At 48.3% G+C, this 21,435-nt stretch overlaps 1 protein-coding gene across 4 annotated transcripts in view; it reads left to right on the top strand.

Moving 5' to 3' along the window:
- Positions 1-21,435, top strand: part of drp2 (dystrophin related protein 2) — a 96,163-nt gene that overhangs the window by 32,750 nt on the left and 41,978 nt on the right. For 3 of the 4 annotated variants that reach the window (XM_029164338.1, XM_029164337.1, XM_055512249.1), the window contains exons 1-2: positions 12,016-12,190; positions 14,616-14,790. In XM_029164338.1, the coding sequence (XP_029020171.1) occupies positions 12,031-12,190; positions 14,616-14,790 (335 nt within the window). In that variant the 5' untranslated portion in view covers positions 12,016-12,030. Of the gene's footprint in view, positions 1-12,015; positions 12,191-14,615; positions 14,791-21,435 lie in introns of those variants that run through there. The other variant, XM_055512248.1, reaches the window with a different exon arrangement.

Below are 21,435 nucleotides of genomic sequence, written 5' to 3'. Positions count from 1 at the left end.
GGTTTCCTGTGTTCGTGCTGTGTCCCTGTTTCCCGTCTGACTTTATTCTCCCGCTTTGTGGACTCAGCCTGGATTTCCTGGGCTCTCGTCCGCTCTGTTTGACTGTTGGCTTAGTTTCTGCTCTGTTTTGCTCATTGTTGACCTCCACGTGGACTCTAACCGTCGCCTCCTATTTGTCCAGCTCCGTGTTTTTCCTTTGTTTTTTGTTCTCCCACCTCTGCGTAGTTTTATATATAACACGAATGAAACAGCATCACGTTAACTAAGTAGTTGTACAATTTAACACATTTTTTTGTTGCATTACCGTCTTTCCAGTACTTCTACTACTCCTCCACTACTTGCCCAGCTTAATGTTGGATAATGTGCTTTTGTAAGTCCCGTCATTAACAACCCAGCGACTAGAATGAATTATCCTCCTGCCACTTTTACTTTTCATCCTTTCCCTGTGCAGGGGGCGAGGAAGCATCACACGCGGCGTCCTTCCTTTTATGCCGGCGAGGCCATTATCACGGGCGCCGCGCGGAGCCCAGTGGAGGTGACTGAGAATTAGCCGGTTAGTGCGCGTACGTGACGCCGTCACTCGGATGCGTTATGGACCATTAGAGGAGCCGTGAAACCCGGAGGTCTCCGAGGGAGAAGCCATTGATCTTTTGTGTACGTGCTTGCTTGTGCTTTTACAATATAAAGGTACGTGCAGGTGTCAGCTTCTATGAGCGTACTGTTTGTATGTTGTTTATGCAGACCGCTGTATATCACCGGCCATCCAGCATTCTGTAGGCAGTTTCACACCTTTATTGCTAATCCTGGAGCACAGTAATTGTGAGTGTGAGGGACATGAGGTCTTCTCATGGGTCCTAATACCAGCACTGAATTGCCCTTAATTGGGAGGAAGTTAATCCCTGCTTATAGCGGTGGAGGCAACTAAACACATTCATTACCGCAGAGCCGCTGCTGGAGATGAATGAGTTGATGGGGACGTGTCAGTTTTTAACAACACTCTCGAGGCCCATTGCTTTGTATACGTGTTCAATTTATTCCTTTACCCATTTGCTTGTTTCCATGTGGTCTGGAGTCGGTGCAGACGTGCCCCGAGCAGAAGGAGGGGAAGCACCGAAGGCAGCCTGCCAGTTCATTACAGGCCTGCAAATGTGCTAATATCGTAAACCCTGGGAGGTTTTTTTTTCGCGGAGATGAGTTGAACTCTGGCAGAACCCGCCGGTTGTTCCGTCTCCCCCTGCATGAAGCTCGTACCCGTCTTCCTCGCCGGCGCCAGTCTGAAACGGGGCTTCGATTTTGTTTTCAACGCGGCCAAGCGGGAGGCAACGCACGGCGTTGTGCATATGTACATAAACTGGAACGAACTGGATGCTGCCAACGCCGGGCGATAAAAGAGCAGCCCTGTTGCTTTTAGTACATTTTAGCGGTAAATGTGTCAGTGTCTTTGTACTTTGGCTCCAGCAGCTTGTAAAATTCCAAGTGGAGCTTATTTCTACTTTTACTCCCAAATAAGTAAAAGTCTTGTTTTGTATAAATAATTTGCCGCTGATCTGACGCACTTATTCATCAGAGGCCAACAACAAACGGCACGGCTGGTAAATATTGTTCTCCTATGATGCTTATGGTATTTGCAAAGGCCCGGATGGTGCAGCTCCCGGTCAAGCAGCGTTTGAGGTGTGAAGCAGAAGTGGAAGACTTTAACCTGACTTTGAGGGAGGCACAGTCATAAATAACCCAGCGTTTAGCTGATGAGCGCTCACCTTGACTCCCTAATATTTGATTAAAGGCCGTGGACAGCTGGGGAGGATCCCATGTAAACGCATCTATCACTTACAGTAACATTTCTGCCCTTCCCTCTCAGCGCAGAGAGATGCTCGTTGCCATGACGGATGACAGGACGCATCGGAGCTGGAACACGCTGCCCGGCTGCCAGACGCTGCTCCGTCCAAGCGTTCTGCGCTTGCGTGTCTGTTGGCTACAGAGTTATGTGGTGCTGTGAAATTGAACAAACAAGTTAATAAAATCCCCCGGCTATCCGTAACCCAGTGTTGCCGAAGCTGACAGGCCCGAGCCCGCGTTATTTGTGCGCTCCACGTTTCGGACCCTCAGGTGTTCATCAGCAGCGCGAAGCCTCCGATGGAAGTAGCCTCCAGATTAGCTTGGATTTACTCGCGGCCGCGGCGCTGGTCGATAACTCCCCGGCGCCGGGTTCCGACTCCGCAGCCGGGCCGAGACGGGCCGCGGGTTTGCCGCCGTGTCACGGCGGGGTCAAACGAGCAGACGGCGTGGGCGTGTGTGATTGAGAGCGCTGTCACAGCACCTGCGGTCACAGCCTGTGACGAACTCCTCCGGGGGCATGAATAATGTACACAGTGGGCCTGAGTGATGGCTGGTGTAATAATGCCAAGCAGAATAGCGTGACCGGAAGCCCCGGTGACGGCCAGCGTCTTCCCCAGCCAACACACACACAGCCACCGGGGGAGGGATGTATTCAGCTTGCCTTCTGCTCCTGGATAGTCTCTGGAGTGCTGCTGTTAGAGTGAAACTGTTTTGCTTTCCTTTAACATCTGAAATTTTTATGTTGGTTTAGCAGCGTAGCCGCACTGTTCACATGAATGGGATCTCACAGTTGCTACATTTATTGAAGTGGGAGAGGACTCCTGGGACCAGGCGGCTTTGGCTTCACCGACAACTGGCTTTGCTGCAGTAGAGTTAGCCGCAAAGACGCTTTGGCACAAATACGGGGGGGGGACTGGGAAAATGCAGCGCTGCGGCAAAAACACCTGCTTTGTGCGAAGTGCGGCCACATCTGAAGACAAAGGCTCGTTGAAGGCTGCGACTCTGGAGGATGGGGAGCCGGCCTACAGCCACAGAAAAGGCCTGGGTCTGATGAAGAGGAGGAGAGAAAGGTCCAGGGACGAGGCTGCTCATAAAACCTGAGGGTCAGGCAGCCTCGTGCGCCTTTTGAATAAAAGGTGACCAAAGAGCCGTGAGCTTGATGTTCAAAACCGGTCTTTCTCACATCAGCACAGCTCAACCAAGTGCTGAATGAAACGCAGAAGCTTTTTGAATTGTGAATAGAAAAATACCGGGTTGGAAAGGTTTGAGGTGAGGTCCAGATACCTGAGCCATGTTGTGGTACAGCTTCATGCCGGTATGAAGGCGACTTCATACGCGTGTCCCATTTGTGCTTAAATGTGAGAGTGGAGCATTCCTAAACCCTTTATACGTGGAGTTGTAACATTAATAAAATGTAATGGCAAGGGAATAAATCACAATATTCATGAGGCGAAGCAAAGAGACAGGAGGTGACAAAGCACTTCAAGTTGGGAGTGTGGAAAGTGGACTGAATTATAAAAAAATAGGGGAAAAGGACGAAGGAGGAGGAGAAGCAATGGGTTGGGCGTCTGTAGAGGAAAGATGCGAAGAGGAATCCTGCAAGACAAGAGAAAGGGCAAAGAGGAGTGAGACAGATGGACACAATAAGACGCGTGGAGCTTGTGGCTAATCTAAGCTTTGTGATGCTGCGCTCCCTCATTCCCTAAATTGATCCATGGCTTCGTTCTGTTTAGACTGTTCACTATTAACTCGTCACATCGTCTCCACTCACACGTTGAGAGCGTTGGCTTTGGCCTGCGCTGCTCCTTCCCCGGCACCTTCTCACGCCCGTCGTGCTGCTTCGTCACGCCGGGGGTGAACTGGAGCGTGTCCCAGTGATTCGTCCATCTACACAAAAGAATGGGGCAGGAACGGCGACGCCGAGCGGAGCCGCGGTCGCCGCTGCCACAATATGCGCCGTTATGTGAGCGATAGGTCTCGGGGAAAACAGTGTGAAGTTGAGCGCGGCCGAAGCTGGTGGGCGTGACAGCTGGAGGAACTGGCAATCTTCCTGTCACCAGTGCAGGGTTGTTGGCGAGCTCATAAATAGCTCCAACGCAGCTGCACGTGCTCCTATATCCGTGTGGTCCCGTTCCTGCGTAGACTGCGTCGTCACCCCCCCCCCCCGACCGGCCGTGCTCCTCGATTAGCGCATCCTCGTCTCTCATCGACTGCTGCTTTATCGTCTTCTTCATCGACTCTCTCCGGGTCGCTTTCCCTGTCACTCACTTCCTTTTCTCCGCTCCTGTTTTTTTTTTTTTTGGGGGGGGGGGGGTAGTTTTGCAACAATTGGAGGCTCTGAGGAGCAGAAGGGATGCGAGGCGAGCAGAAGAAAGGCCCCCGTCGCCAACATCTGCCACGTTCTCTCGCGAGGTAACGAGGGAGAAGGGAGTAAGAAGTGCTGACGATTACTGGGAGAGGTTTCTAGGTTGTTGACGGGGAACCAAGCAACAAACTGCATGGCAGCGCTGTGATCTTCAAAGCCCCCCTCTCCCCTCGGCCCCTTCCCATGCTTTGCTCCCGTGTTTTCTCACCAGAGAGAGAGTATATCTGTTAGTTGGCTGCAGGCGAGAGCCCGATGTAGTTTTGATCCCGCAGTCCCCCCGCACCCTGAGCTGACGATGTCCTCTCCTCCCTCACACAACGCGTCTCTATTGTAATATATTTTCCGTTAACGGTGTGATTAAGACCCCCCCCCCCCCCCCCCTTTTTGCTTTGCCAGTCACAAAAAAATAAGACATGTCACCATGTAGCAGGCATCGCTTCGCTTCTCATCACTCGTGGCGGCATCATAAAACCCAGAGAACGCTCACATTTAAAGCATGGCCACTATTTTTACCATTGAAGGCTGCTTTGCTATTTTTATCCTCCGAACACTTTGTGTGTCCTGCTTCTGCAAATCCCCTCCGTTTGAGTCGAGCACTTCCGTCCACGTTTGTGGAATCATAATAAAATGTAGCGTTCGGCCTGGATACAGATGTTAATTACATTCAGGTAGTAACATTTTTACTCAGGTTCAAGGTGGAGTGGTGGGTCTGTTTTCGTACCCTCACGGAGGCCTTGCATCTATTGATCGATGCTGCGGCACAAGACAAAGTCAGACTTACCTTCATCATTTCTAGACACATTTGAGTGATAAAGACTGAAGGTGGTGGGAGAACACAGGATTTAAAGCTAAGCTGATGAGTGTAAAAGGTGCACTTGTCTGATTCCAGGTCGCCTCCTTTAGGAGTTAACCGAGGACGTGTGCGACTCACGAGCCACTAATTAAAGCCGGCAGCGCTCCATTGTTCCCGTCTGCTGGAAGGATCATAAGCAGGTGTAGCGAGCATTAGAGGCTTCAGAGTTTGTCACCGGGACTCAGGCGTAACATGAACGCTCTTATGGAAAGCCTTGATGAAGCTGCAGAGCGCCGCTGCTAACAGAATGCGTTCGTCGTGTTGTATATTACATAAGACGCCCGAGTAGATAAATAAGAAATTACCTGGGCCGCTGCCATGTCCCGCATGAATTTTCTGTCTAGGTTTGGCTGGGAATCGAAGTATAATTATTTCATGAGATCTTGTCAGTGTCAACTCTAATGCTGTGTGTGTGTGTGTGTGTGTGTGTGTGTGTGTTTGTGTGTGTGTGTGTGTGTTCTGACTCCACGATGAGTTGGCGCTAAGAGGCCAACGCGTGCTGCTCACAGAGAAGCAACAAATGTACACAGACACTTTGACAGGTGCTTGGTTCTTCTCTGTCAGATCAAATGTGTCCCTGTCACCTGGGTGCTGTGGGCGGGGCTTCAGTTTAAAGCTGGCACCTTGCTGCTGCTGCTGCTGCTGCTGCTGCTTGGCCCGTCTGGGCCGTCCCGGGACACGCCGGGCTTGCTGGTGTCGCTCCATCTTCATCTGCGTAGTTTTACCTGAACTTTGGAAACAAGTGGGTTAAAAGAAAACGCATACCGCTTTTAGCAGCGCCTCGTTTACAGTGCTGCTGGAGGAGTCGTCACCAGTCACATTCTTCTACTTTGAGTCAGGAGACGCAAACGCTATTAAAAGCACTTTCTATTATATTGTCAGCATGTTATTATATTACCTGCATTTTTCACCCAGCCGCAGAGATGGAACATTGTTTATTAGCGGTAATTGGAGAGAAAGCGATGCAATTTCCATCCATTTCCTCCATTAGCGAGCGCCAACAACCACCGGCGTATTAAGAGGCAGAGAAGCAACTTGATTGGGATTAAGTGAGTTTAATGACGTGGCTGATATTTAGGGTTGTGTAATATTCGTGGTCCCTGCAGGACCCGTTCACACACTTCCTCTCCTCAGGCCGAGCGTTGCTGCCCACGGTTTATCATTAACAGGCTCCGCCGCTCCATCAGAACAAGTCAAGAGCAAAAGGGACGATAAGAGGCAGCGCGGATGTGTAGATGCAGGTCTCAGGGTTCTGCTACCTGAATAGCTTAAACTCTCTCCTGTCATTATCTGTTCATTAGCGCCTTGAACGCCGCCAATGGAAACTAATCATTCTCTCCTCTCCCAATCAGCACCACACAGCGCCGAGGCATTGATTCTACCTCTGCTCGACTTCCTGTTTAAAGTTGGGGCTTTGCAGAATTGAAACATTCGTTTCCCCATTGGTGCCCGGCTCCCTCTCCTCTGCTGCTCAGCCCCCGTCCCAATTTCATCCCAGTGTTTTTCCACTTAGTCTGCCCTGCTTTGGCGCATGTAAATGATTCTCAAAACACATTTTTATATAAATTTATTTGTGTTCAAAGAGAGGAAAACAGACACGAACGGATGCTTCCACGCTGTGTTTTCTGCCTGTCCCAATTACATAGTTAGTCTGCCGCAGAGTTGAGGTCCCAGTGTTTTGTGACACAGCGGAAGCATCAATGTTGCATCTTCTGTTTCGGTTTTAGTGTTTGTTAAATCTGTATGTCTCCCGTGTGTTTCCAGTCTCTTCCACTGTTTGGCAAAGTGCACTGCTGCTCAGCGCTGCTCTTTCCCAGGCAAACGGTGATTTATCCCGTGGCTGCAGCTCGTACTCCGGGCTGCAGATATTCCGTGGAATTCATTGTCACCTTTTTAATGGACACCAAGCTGTCAAGCAGATTTCTTGTCTGTTCTCTCGGCGGCTCCCTCAGCAAATGGGAAGTGACAAGGTTGACAGGCCAGTGAATGTGGACAGTTGAGCAGAGAGCCAAATGTCACACCGAACCCTGTCAAAAGCCTTTTTCTCGCCGCTATAATGAGATTCATGCCTTCAAACGAGCCTTGGTGGAGTGTTGAATCCATTAGAGCTCTTTCCCTGTTGATTTGAGCTTTCGGCTGCCTCTACTGCGACGCACGTTCATCATTAGCGCATATGCACACGCTGTGAATATGCAGTAATTATACCTTATTCTCCTTTAGGTACCGAAACCTCTCCTGAGGGCATTTTTTCAGCAATATTTTTAATAATTTTCCCGGTTCTGACTTTAAATGAGATGTTTTGGAACATGTTACACATTTAAATCCACAGCAGTGCATGTACTGTATATCTGTCTACTGTATGTGAGCCAGCATACTGTCACTATGAATGCAATATATGCTGTAAAAGATTATAAATAAGTAATCAGCAGTGTCACATGTTACAGATCAGATGTCAGAACTGTGCTGTGTTTGCACTATTAAATTAACACATTTTTTGATATTGCACAAATATAAAATGTACAGTATGTTAAGACATTTTACACGTTACTTTAATGCTGAAGGCCTGAATTAAAAATGGATGGATTGATGGATGGACGGACGGAAGAATAATGAGAAGCATTTTGTAGTTGCTCAGGAAGATACCAAGCAAATGAAATGAACACTTTTCATCAGTGCTGAAGAAGAAGAATCAATAATTTCAGCTCTAAGTAGTATTTGCTGGTTGTAATGAGAAATGTGTCAGGATAATAAAAAAAGTAGTTGTTTGTTAGATTGCATTTTTGAGCCGGAGCCCGGCTTATGTTAAATCAAACAAACAAAGCTGTTGTTGGAGCATTACGCACCGCAGATGCATTAGTTGGAACCAAGTCTGTGAAATCTAGTAACCACCCTGCAACGATAAAGCTGGAGTTATGTATTGCGTTGCTGCTCTGATCTTGTGCTGTACTTTACACCTGCTCTGTTTGCTGGAACCGAACAAGCAGATTTCCTCCATTACTTTCACGCTGCAGTTTCCCCAGCGTTTTTTTTTTTCTTTTTTGTGTAGTTGTTTACCAACAGCTGACCAACAAAACTGTTTCGAAGCATCCAGAGATGACAGAGACAGCGCTGTGTGTGTGTGTGTGTGTGTGTGTGTGTGTGTGTGTGTGTGTGTGTGTGTGTGTGTGTGTGTGTGTGTGTGTGTGTGTGTGTGTGTGTGTGATTAATTGGGAGGATCATCAGAGGGAAAAGCATCTTCCATCTCGTGCTCTTTGTTGTGATAGAAACTCGTCTTAATTAGCCGGATCTCAATTGGGATTTGCCAAATTAGCTCTTTTCTGATGCGGGCGTTCCCTCGCCACGCATCACTGCGTGTTAGCGCCGTGACAGCGCCGACTCTTAATCAGCGCCGCCGCGCAGCAATTGTGAGGTGGCACGTGCGTCGCTTTGTGTTCATTGCTTTAATTAAGTCTAAATGTTACAGATGCACTTGTCAGAAATACATATCTGCAGCATAATTGATTGTCTTAATTCTGACTTCCCACGGTGTTTTTTAATGCCTTGTTCTAAACGGTGCAGCTGGGGCCACAGTGTGAGCTCCTCCCAGATTAATAGTTTTACTTGGTGGGTAATCCCTCAAGTGCTTTTTGATATAATTATAAAGGAGTCTGTTTAAGATGGGACCTGATATTGTTTTAAATCCTTGTCAGTGGCAGTCGGATTTGCTCTCGTGCTTCAGTTTCTTTGTTTATTGAAGTAGACTAAAGTCCTAATTGTACCTTTTGAATCCCTGCATTTCATTACTGAACGGGTTGCTTCTGAGCTCTCACAGTAGGAAAATAGCTTCAATATGACATTTAGGACACTTCATTTTGAGTTTTAGCGGAATAGAGAACATCAATATTATACTTAAAGCCCAAAGCCAAACTGGGTTTCTTCTTCTTCTTTTTTTTTTTATATGTGGCTGCTCAGTAGCTCTGTCTGCTCACTGCCAGGGGTGTGCTCCGAGTCATTCACCCAAGCAAGAGTTCCAAAGGGCTGCGCTCGTCACCACCTTCACCTTTGCTTAAATAATGAGGATTATCTAAACCGAGCCAAGTTATTTCTGAATATTTCACTGATAATTTCCAGCTCTGTAGACGACTCGTTAATCTCCAACTCTGATGAATATCTGCTTATCATTTTCAGGAACCGTTTCACAGAAAATTTGTTCTTTTTTATATATTTAAAGTAAAATATCAACTGTCATCTCTTGCCTTTAAATAGATCGAAGAAAGAAAGGGAAGAGAAAAAAAAACATAACTCTTCATTAGCTGGAAGCATAATTGAATAGATACTGTAAATCTCCAGGTGGATGTTTGTGTGAGATGCAGACAGAAAAACATTATGGTTAAATTAGCTGAGCTGCTGTATATGTGAGGTGTTTTTGCTTTTACAAAATTCAATTGTCCCAGCGAAGAAGACAGCAGGACAGAGCCGGATGACTGTATGAAATAAAAATGGAAAGTGCCCGCAATAAGCTCATTAGGATGCTGTCTGTACAGTGGCATCAACAGAAAAGCTGAGCAAAGTGGACATTTGCCTGTGATTTATTCCTCGCAGCGGGACACTGTGAAATAACGTCATCCCAAACATAAATCCAGCTTCCTCTGGAGCCCGGAAAGACTCCGGACAACAACTCTTCCAGAATTCCCAAAACAAATCAGCTGCCTTTTTTAATAAAGTTATGGAGTCAGTTTATTTAGTGTCATGTTTCACTCGTGGCACTTCCAGGGTTTAAATAATCAGCTGTTAAAAAATGATGAATGACTCCATTAATGTGTCTTTGAAGTCAAGAACTCGTGTGTTTCTGAATTTCTGTTAACAGCAGATCAAATGTGTCTTTATGTGATGTAGAGGTTGAAAACAAAGGCCACAGTTGAAGCCACCAGTAGGCGTCTTCCTGAGAGCAGACCTCATCATGGGGTCCAGAGCCATTTGTTTTCAGATCAGACTGCTTACATTTATATTTCTCACATAAACGGGAGTGGAGCGCGACCGTGGCTCACCTGATGCTGCCGACGTTGGGCCTGTGAACTATTCAAACGGCCCTTTTCCACTCGCCCCTCCGGCGCTGACGTTAATGTCAGCTGAACTCCTGCTTTATCGCCGCGCCGTCACTTCAAAGTCGTCTTTTTAGAACAAGAAAATAGGAAGAAAAAAAAAACGAAGAGGCTACGGCACCATGTAAATATAAATAAGAGCGCGCGTGGCATGTTTTCTCCTCGGGGAAATCATTTGTCATTGAAAAGATAATAAAGTTCGAAGGGTAATGAAATATTTGGTTGGAGGGCAAAACACTGTGAGCATGTCAATGTGCAGTCATGAATGGAGCGTGGGGGGGTGGTAGGTGGCAGGGGGGTGGGGGGTCTGTTGCTGCTGCTGCTCTGCTGGCTGCTTCCAATCACAAATCACTGCCACACGTCTGCAGACGAAAGGCGTCAGGCTTGGGCAGAGTGTGGCAATAATTCAGGGAGGAACAGTGACACTCTGACAGATGCCTGTGACCAACAGAGGCATAGAGACGGTGCGTGTGTGTGTGTGTGTGTTATCTGTACTATTTAATAGACAGTATTCGAGGCTGCTACATGAATGTGCATGAGTCACTGGAGCTCCTCCAGCCCCTGCAGCAGCCTGTGACGGCTGCAGCTGTGAGGAGGAACTCGGCTCCGGAGAGGGACTCGGAGCTGGAGGGTGTGTGTGTGTGTGTGTGTGTGTGTGTCTTTCCTCCTCTAACTGGTGGCTGCTGTGGGACAGCGGGGACAGAGCCGCGGGGAGGCAGCGGTCCAGCCCCCACTAACCCCCATCAGGCACGAGGCCAGGAGCTGCCGAGTGAAACACGCCAGCGTTTGGTCGGGGCCTCCCGGACGCTGACGCGCACGTTGACGTTAGCATCCACGTACTGTAGCATCTGAGTCTGCAGCGTCTGCGTCTGCCGCTCGCCAGTTCGTTTGGCCGGAGCCCACTCGATCGCTTGTGTCAAGTGCTGTAATTGTGGGTGTGAAAGCGCTGCAAATCACCGTTGGCCTGATCTGGTGGACAGAAGGATGTGTTCGCAATCACAGTGCAGAATGAGGCCGTTTCGGTGGAAGTCCGTCTGTCACAGCTGTTGTCACATGAACGTCACTTAGAGCAAACCTCATGCTCCCTTTGGTCCAATGAGTTTGTCTACTGTAGGCAGGTTCTGATCCGTTCCTCAGTGGCGGTGGAGTTCTGGGTTTGCTTCTTCTTCCTCCTCCTCCTCCTCTTGATCTTCGCGTAATAAGCGTAACCCAGTAAGTTCATTCGTACTCTTGGGTTCTTGAATTCCACTGCTTTTGGGTCTCTGTCTGGTAAAGATGCTAGGAGAGCTGCTAAAGTCTGATGACATCACACAGCCAGCAGAGCCAGTGCATCCGACGCCGAGGCAGAGCTCCTTGGAGATGTTTGGCCCAGACGTCGGCAGCTCCAGCCTTCAGGCAGCGTGGACATGCGTTCAACGCGGCCGTCGGCCGACTAATTCCTCTTTCAATTTGCATAAAGAATCCAAACAATGCCCCGGCCGTCCTCCTGGACCGCGGCTCCGACCCGCGGGTGCGCGTTGGAAGCGCGCGTGGCTTTCGTAGCGCGCCTCGCACTAAACCGTTTCTGATCTTTAAACCTGAACAGCCAAACTGCAAACTGCCTTTCCAGTGACTAATCGTCCGTTTTACAAGCTCGTCAAATGATTCACAGCACTTTACTGCAAAATGCCAGTATCTGCTACAGATCCATTAGCGCCGCGTCTCTGTATTGGATTTGTCTGATTTGTATTGGATTTGTCAGAGTGTGTGGGTCGCGGGACATCGGGCAGATGGCCTTTTCCTCCCGTTAGTCATGGGGAGTGGGGCAGCGTGTAGGTGTGAGCAGAATGTACAGGGACAGAGGAGCCTTTGACCGAGAGACAAGTCTCAGCTTATTAGGTCACCCATGTCTCCCCATGCCCCCCCACCCCCCGCGCCCTCCCCACCTCCATCTCTCCCTGTTCGTTTCTCGTACCGGGCCCACGTTATATCTGCATTCTGTGCCAGGCCGGCAGTCAGACAGGAGGAATAATGTCAATACTCACTTACCCTCAGTGACAGCGCCGTGGAGCCAAGGTAGGGCCGCGTTCACCCGCCGAGCCGCAGTAATGAGTGGAAGCGCCTTTTTACTCGGGGACATCGTCTTGATTCCTTCAGACTGATATCAAAGCGGAGACACGGCGTAGCGGCGTTGCCTTTGATTCCCTGATGCTTTATCTGCACAGTTGAACTGTCTTGTCTTCTTTGCTGTGAAACGCGGCGACGCCTCGCTTTGCCGCCTCCCGTCACCCGCAGCGCCTTTGATATCAGAATTCACACCTTGTCTGTGACGAGTCCTCATAGGCCGCGTCGGTTCGAGTGGACGAGGGGGATATTCGGCTCGTTACTGCATAAAAAGTCTTATTAAGCGTTATTTCTGCAAGGAGCCGTCACGCTGTACGCGCGTGGAGGTCGGAGCCGTCGCCATAGCAGCAAGATGAATATTGCCCGTGTCGTTTTGTGGCATGTCGGTGAAATCTCTGCTGGTTTTTCAGCATCTTGGGGAAGCACGCGGCGCGCACGCTCGGCTGAGCAACGCCACATCCGATAAAGGCTGTAAATAATGCACGTTTAAAGCTTGACTCATGTTGCCGAAGCTTAAAGCCGGGGACGCGCCCGGCGAATGGCTTTGCACCGGCGGGTGACACGGGCCTGAATGATGCAGACGTGAGCCTGCGAGATGGAGATAATGGAGACATCTGCATGATGTGATTTCTGTGGACATCGTTTCCCCTTTGCGGCGGCTTTTAATGTGTCTCGCGGCAAAAAATAAATAAAAAAGAACGAGAACGGATTTATTAAAATATTTACGGACGCTCATGAATGCGTCCTTCCAGGTGCGGTGATGTATGAGTTTGTGCCTTTGTGTGAGAAGCTGCTCGCAGTTATCTGAGAGAAAGATGAAGCGGAAGAAAGAGAGATATGAGTGCGAGCAGGGCTGTCTGTCACCGGGTCCTCTCTGAGCGATGCTTCACCCACAGGGTCTTCTCGTGGCGTTAGCGGCGGCGCTGATGGTTGTCATTGTTCTTGAAGAGGGAGCTTTTTCCGACGCGAGCAAACAATCACGCCGCCCCGATCGTATCGGCTCCTGAGCGCCACCGCTGGATGGTGCGAAGCCTTGACAATAACACTGAGCTGTTCACGCTGCAGTTCTGAGAGGACGCGAAGGCCGAGCCGGGATGCACCATCGCACGTGACCTCCGATTACCTGGCGAAGGGAGACGGCGAGGGGTAGGAGGGACGTGTGCGACGCTGCTGAATCACGCAGGCCTCACCTGCGCTAACGGGAGCTGTCTGGGAAAGGAGATAGCAGGAGGCGGCAGGGGGGGGGGTTCATGTGAGGTGGGGCCTCCAGACCCAGAAACTGGGGGAGGAACAGAGAGAGGATCATGGAGTCAAAAAAGGGGGAGGTACACAGGTTTATCAATATCATATAGATGCCAGGTCATTTTAGATTAGCTGCAGCCAAACATAATGAGTCGTTTTAATTATAGACAATTTAAGAATATTGATGTGAATCAGTTAAATCCAGTCTGCTCACAGTGGGAATGTTATGGAGCTATACTTTGATTCTGATGAATATTTTTCTATTAATATTGTCAATTAAAGCATGATTTCACAGTTTGATTCTGATTGTTTATAACAATAATACCTGCCCGATACATAGTTAATGATGATCTATGTGCACACATGTACACACCAGGCTGTTTACAGTAGTGGGTTGGTGCTACTGTGAAGGTCAGAGGTTGTGGAGGAGCAGGAGGAGAATGAGATTGTGTGTGTGTGTGTGTGTGTGTGTGTGTGTGTGTGTGTGTGTGTGTGTGTGTGTGTGTGTGTGTGTGTGGCATACAGTAGTATATACAGGGAGATGGTTTGAGCTTGGAGGCAAAGGTTATGAAATGTCCAGAAGAGACCCAAAGCCTCTGACAGCACAGCGACCAAACACAAGATTTATCCTGACCTGTGAACCTGGAAGGCTACACTCTGTGTGTGTGTGTGTGTGTGTGTGTGTGTGTGTGTGTGTGTGTGTGTGTGTGTGTGTGTGTGTGTGTGTGTGTGTGTGTTGGCTGCATCCCCCGCCGATGGCCCCTCCCTCCTCCATCCAGGGGATCGCACCTCTTCAGGTCTCTCCTCACATTCCCTCTCACTCCAAAAAGCTTTTTGTCTGTTTGTCTCCCTGAGTTTAATGGAACGGAATAATGGGATAAAACCGCCGCTGTCTTGTGATTCAGCTTTTCTGCCTTAGACACAAGTTCTATCAATCTGGCTCCGATTTGTTGACACTGCTTTTTTAGTTGTACGCAGCGCGTCGCGTCGTGGGCGTCACCGCAGGGTGCTCATGAGGAGCTTTTGACTCATCTCCCGCTCTGCTGAAGCGTCTGGAGCTCATGCTCCACGTCAGCAGGCTGCGCCTCCTCTCGTTGTCGTCACTCACGGCGTCTCTCCTGTGTTGCATGTCCAGCTGCGGGGCGGCCCTCGTGGCCGGGATGCCACTGCGTGCCGTGCCAGTCCACGGGGGACAGTGAGGGGCCGGAGGAGGGGACCGAGTGCCGGAGACTGCGAGGGGGCGTCCCGCACCCACCGGGGGACATGAACCTGTGCTGGAACGAGATCAAACGCAAGTCGCACAACATCCGGTGAGTGGCGGGAGCCGGGGGGTGTTTGCAGAAGCCACCATCTTGATTGCTTCCTGGGGGTTTGTTTGCATTTCCAACTAACATCTGAGTTTCTACTTCCAGTTCCTGTCTTTGTTCACGCTTCAGCTCTAAACTCGCTGTATTCAGAAACGTGTCCCTTTTTAGTTTGGTCCTGTAAATTAGCTACTGTTTGCTCACCAGCTCGGAACGATTGGTCTGATGACCTTTCGCTAAACAAGGCTTACATTTTAAATGAGCACTTTTAAGTGGGAACGGCGCTTTTCATGATTGTGGTGATTATATCCGGTTGTAAACACGCCGCTGCTTAAGCATCCAGTGAAACAGACGTCTGTACAGACCACCTGTGTCTCACTAACACTTCTTGCTGCTTTTCAAGGTCAGTTCTCAGGCAATTAAAACAGTATTGCCTACAATTGTGCGATCACACAATAATGTACATCTCTGGTCTCCTTCCAGTCGGTGTATTAATCACTGATACACCACCATTGCACAGTTACATTCAAGGGGTTTGACTTTGCAAAACTATTGGAGGACGTTTATGTTGTTCTCTGTTGCTTAATTGGAAACTGTCTTGGCTCGCTGCATCCTTTCTATTTTTTTCAATTCCGCTGCCATCCTGTTTAGACAATTGGCCCCTTAATTGCTTACTTGACCCTGATGCATCTAGGAAAAAGGAGGGGGAGGGATGCTAGTGAAATTGGTTAAGACAGTTTCCCCTGCAGCCCTGTGTAATGAGATCAGTATGGATGGCCTGCAGTGGCTGTTTATACCCTGGACTCTGACTTCATCAGAGAGAGGACCGTGGGCAGGGAGGGAACGCGGGATGGAGTCGACGAGGGGACGCAAAGACAAGCGGAGTGCACCCCGCTAGCATTAAATCATCGTCGGAAGAGACGGGACCTGAGGAAATGGGAGGAGCGGGGCGGGCGATGAATGACGCGGCGAAGAAGGAGCTGCGGTGAGAGGAGCTCTAACCTTGAGGGCGAGCGCTGTCCAGAGGAAACGTCTCGCTGCGTTTACTGCCGGCGGCGGAACAAGTGCAGACGAGGGGCATCGTAATAGCCTGTCTGACACTGACTGACAGGGGGCCGAGGCGGCGTTCCAGCAGAGTTATGGGCGCCTTCTCTCCGTCCTTTCGGCTCCGCTACTGTACATTATCGGCGGCGGTATATGGTGTTTTGACAGCAATTAAATGAAGCGTCCACTCTTGTGCTTATAGGTTGCAGCAGGAGTCCACTCTTTTTAGCGTTAGCCACCAGGAACCAGTGTTTTACAGCAGCTCGGCAATTAGCTTGTTTGACGGTTAATTAACGCTACTACTAGTGCAGATGTAATTTTACACGCAACTTATTAGCTCCTTCCTTGTCGTGTTTGTCGATAAGCACCAAGTGATTTGATGTTCCAGGGGCACGAAAGCACGATTTTCATGAGAGGGACGTTAGCGTCATCAAAAGGTTAAAGGTCAGTCTCCCGGGGGCGCTAGAGGGCGTCGTTAGCATCCATCTGGGGATCAGTCCACTGTCCTTCCACGAGCGCCTTCCACCCGCCACGCTTGATATGTTCCCGAAAAACGACCCCAGAACTGAACAAATTTGCGATAAGGGCGTAAACAGCGCAATGAAACAAACATGTACAGACGCCGGTGGGACAGAGAACTTATCAGCGCCGCGCAGTGTCGCTCGGCTAATTGGAGCTAGCGCTGATAACAGAAGGTTACAGGCTTTATCACCGCTTTGGCACGTTGTGTAGTTACAGTGCGCGCCGCTCGGCACCAGATGTTAGCATGTGTTGGCGGCTGCAGAACAGCGCCTTGATGCCAGTGGCGGAAATATGCACACATGCTGTTCTTAGTGCTGTTGTGCCATATCGAGCAGTTGTTTATTGTCTTAGGCGCGATTAAAGTAATAGCCTTAAGCAAGTAAACCACAACAGAGTGTTGCACTGTCTATCATAATCATTACTGAATAATTATGAATTTATATATAAAGGAGACATTTATTACCATGAGCATATTGCTGAGGCCGTTCAGCCATCTGTATCTATTGTGTATGGGAAGACAATATAAAAGTGTGGGAGGCTTCTGTGGATTTGTGCTGTTTGTGCTTCACGACAGGCTGAGTTATTTTTTAATGGTTACGTAATTCATTCAGCGGACGGCCGGGGATTTTTATAGCATCCTTCATTTGTGCAGGCCTTTCAGAGGCAGATTAACTCGCTGCAACTCCCTCCACCTGTGATGTGCCGGCGAGGAGCTTGTCTTTGAACTGCCCGTTGCGTTTCACTCCTACTGTTTTTTTTCAGACACTTGAACGACACGTTGGGAAGTGAAAATATGTTTGCAGCCCAGCGATTCCATGTTCCCGGAGCTGTTACGGTGGTTAGATGCTTTTTAACGGCAGCCTGATCCATTAAAAGTGTCATTTTAACTATGCGGCGTCGTTTCGGTGGCGCTGGCTTCAAACACTTTGCATCAGGCTTTAGTGGTTGATTTATAGCCACAGTTTGATGGATTGCAGTGAAGTGGCTGCACCTGCTAATGATTAGCATGTTGCCGTGTTCATTCGGCTCCACGCAGCTTGTTTCTTGCCTCTGAATATTTTCATCCCGCCTTCAGAAACACTTTCGCACCAAACAGTATTTGTGTTGTGTTGTGACCCAACTCTTCGCCTTGTTAGTTGTTGGGACTGTGATTAAGCTCCCACCTGCTCCATCCTTTTCTTTCCTACTACAGCAGGTTGTTGCTGCGTCATGACAAATACACAATCAGTTTTGCAGGTATGAGCTATAAGTGAACACATATTTTTTCCATGAAACGGATGACAATGTCGCCCTGTTGGTAACAATATCAGGCATTGTGGCCGATGATGGGCCGCGCCGCATAGACGAGGCCCACCGGGCCTGGTGTGGGTGTCTCGGTGCTATGCTAGGAATGGATTTGGCACATGGCTCGGATAACAGCACGGAGCCAACCACCTACACTCAGCATCTGTCTGAGGGCAAGGGGAGGCCTCTGAGTCTGTCTTTGTTTTTGTTATTAGCACAATGTTCCCGTCTCCGCTCACAAGCAGAGCTTTGTGTTGGCACCCTTCTCATTCACGACCCTTTTTGTTCCCGTGCACTTCCCATTTCGCTCTCGGTCTTGTTTTCTTCCTCCTCTTTCGCATTGGTAGCGACGCGGCGTCCTCCTCCGCGTGTTGACGCCGGGCCAGGTTAGTGCAGTGCCCTTCGGTGATGCTCTGCCCCACTTCCCCTACGTTGTCCTCAGGCAGTTTACGATGCAACGCCTGCAGGTTTCATTTGGCCCCACTCAGGTTTATAGTAATGTTTGTGTCTGAGGCTGGAGGTGAAAACCGTTCGCCAGCAAAGGGGCGGCAGCTGTTTGTGCGACTCTGTTGCAGTGAGCGCACTTTATGCTTTACTTTAATGCACTCTAATTTAATGGATGCTGCTTGATGTGGCGTGGCAGCATTTTTCAGGATGCTCATTTCATCATTATTATTCAATTAAAGCTAAATCTTTACCTGATGATTTTTTTGTGAACAAAGTGACAAATATCTCTTTCATCGCTTGCTTAAAATAAATAAAACAGACCTCTTTCTCAAGGTTTCTTTTTTGCTCGAGAGACTGTCACTCATCTCGTGCATCAAACAGATTTAAAGTCTGGTAAAATCCAGAAATGAAGATTTAATTGAAAGACACCAAAGCTTCAAGACTTGCGTAACAATCTGTTGGCAGGACTGATGACACGAAACAACGATAGAGTTTAATAATGAGACGAGCCACTTAGAGCTACAGCAGTCTCATGAATAATCTGGAGAATTACTCACACTGTGTGTGTGTGTGTGTGTGTGTGTGTGTGTGTGTGTGTGTGTGTGTGTGTGTGTGTGTGTGTGTGTGTGTGTGTGTGTGTGTGTGTGTGTGTGTGTGACATTAAAGAAGCGTGACGCTACGAGGGGAACATCGGGACGTGTCATCATAATTCTGGACGGGTCTGTACAGAAGCAAGAAATGACTGTATAATGACTATATTGACACTGGAAATGATCATTTTAATACTTCACTCCGCCGTTGCTTCACTGACTGATGCTGTCGTTCTTCCAAACAGGGCACAAAGCTACTGCCAGGAGATATAATGATATTTAGGGGATTTATTGGACACAGGCTGAAAACCAGGATGCGTATTCCTTGCACATGTCCATCAGCATTGTGTTCGTTTTTTATTAATGGATAAACACTGTGAAGACTGAACAGTGGATTTGTGTAATACGTTACATCCATAAATGTGATAAACGGTGAACGTAAACTCGCTCAAACATGCAGTGACAGCAACAAACGATGGAGCGACGCTATGGCTGCCTCAGCGTCACTATACTCACACACACACACACACACACACACACACACACACACACACACACACACACACACACACACACACACACACACACTATCAAAAAGGACACAGTGCTTCTGTCGTCTCCGTTCTTCCTCCTCTGTTTCTGTACATTACAAGTTCAGGCCTCAGTCGCTTTACATGTCACGCAAATGGAAGCGCTCTGCAGAACATGACGCACGGTAAAAACACACTTTCATAATCGCATTTCTATACTGTGAAAACCTTATACTTAACTTTCTGAAGGTCTTGAAGCGCGACTGTATACGGACTGATTTTCCGAAGTGTGGATGTGGAAGGGAGCGTGATTCATACAAGACGTTCTTTCTAAGTGGATTAATTATAGCTGTGAGTCACTCTGATACAGAGGGGGAGGTTAAGAAGGTTTGATTTCTTTTCTTAAAGCTACACAAGTACAAATTGTTGCAAATGGCAGCATTGTAATCAGGCTGCAGCGGAGAGGAGTCTTTTCCATCTTAAGCGAGAGCCAGTCAACTTATATCATTTGTCCAGAGAAGTTTGAAATTTCATAATAAGATCCTGCGTGAATTTATTTTGACCGCATTGATCAAATTAATACTGATATTAACCTTCACATAAGTGAAGATGCTTATGCAAACATTTACTTAATGCATTCTGTTATGTTTTATTTAATACATTTCGCACATTTGTCATTGGGAGCAATGTTCTTGCCTCGCAGCTGTAAAGGATTTGTTCCAGCAGACTATTCCCCTTTGGCATCAGCTGCTGTAAATCTTCAAATGTCTACACTATTTCCATTTGTGGGAAACAGCCCCAGTGGCTGGTCCGCTCTTGTCACTCATCAAATGTGTTTCCCACAAATCTCAGTTAGATGGTTGTTGGGAAAGAGACGCTTTAGGCAAAGCATCAGTTCCACCACGGCCAGAAGAGTTCCTGAATGCATCACGCGGGACGCCCTGTTCTCCCAGCGTGCAGGAAATAAAAAGGGAAGCGAAAAACGAGACAAACCCAGGAATTTCTGGAAAACAGGAACACACAGTCTTCAGTTTCGCCCTCATATCACATGTTTTACTTATATTGAAGATAAGAGTTTTTTTCGGGGACCCGCTGCTGCGAATTGAGACCACCAGCGCTTACGTGTGGGCTAAATTAATTTTGTGCTCAGGTAATGGATGGCAGCTACTCCGAGGGGCATCAGCTTCCTGGGGTCTGATGTAGCTTTTCCATTACACTGGGACCAGTGCGGTATGTGTGCAATTACACTGTGCGATTTGGGCACATGTATCCATTTACATTTTACATTTCATAATTTAATGGTGGACGTACAAGCCAGGTACACACACACACACACACACACACACACACACACACACGCACACGCACTCTCATACCGATGGTGATGGAGCTGCGCTCCTCCGGGAGCAACCTGGGGTACACTGATCGAACTGTCAACCGTAATGAGTCACAGTTGTCTCATCCATCATGGGTGAAACACGGGTGTGTGTATGTGTGTGTGTGTGTGTCTGGTTTGCAATTTGCTCCAATCTGAAAGCATATTGGATCAACCAACAAACGACACTGTGGCAGAATTGACAAAGAGGTTCAGGCAGCAGGTAAAGAGGGCTGGTTTTATCTATACACTCTGTCAATCATCCAATCAGTTGGGGCAACAACTGCTTCTGGAATGATGTTGCTTCTGGCTAATTTCTGTGTATAGACAGAGCAGAAGGCAGATTTATTCCTGCGTATTTAAGACAGAATTGTGAATAACAAAATACATAAATAAATAATAATACATTTCTGGCTTCCTGTTTGAATTGAGTCTTGAGTTGTGTTAAGCCAGGCTCCGTATTCCTTTGGATTCTAGTTTGTTTAAACATATCTCTGATTTACAGCAGTTCCTCAAACTTACTACATTTATTAGATTAACTACAAAAACTGCCCTGTTGACTGATCCTGTGGCTGCTTGAAACAAGAATGAAGCATCATTTTCAGGTAGCAGAGGTGTGAGGGAGAACAAATACATTATTCAGGTGCTGCTATCCTTTTTATTGCGCACCTCTTCCTTTGTTTCACAGTGCAGTTCAAGGCGTGCAGTGCAACCCGTACGCAACCCGGCAGGAAGCGCGGTGATTCAAGGCGACGCTCATCTCTCCATCTCTGACTTTTCTTCCCCAAACATCGCCTCGCAAACTCGAATCCAATCTTCACCGACTTGTTAGCGTGTCAGCGTGACACTGCAAACGTGC

This window comes from Betta splendens, chromosome 10 (genome assembly GCF_900634795.4).
Source record: "Betta splendens chromosome 10, fBetSpl5.4, whole genome shotgun sequence".
Classification (NCBI taxonomy): Eukaryota; Metazoa; Chordata; class Actinopteri; order Anabantiformes; family Osphronemidae; genus Betta; species Betta splendens.
This window is presented reverse-complemented; position numbering and strand designations above follow the sequence as displayed.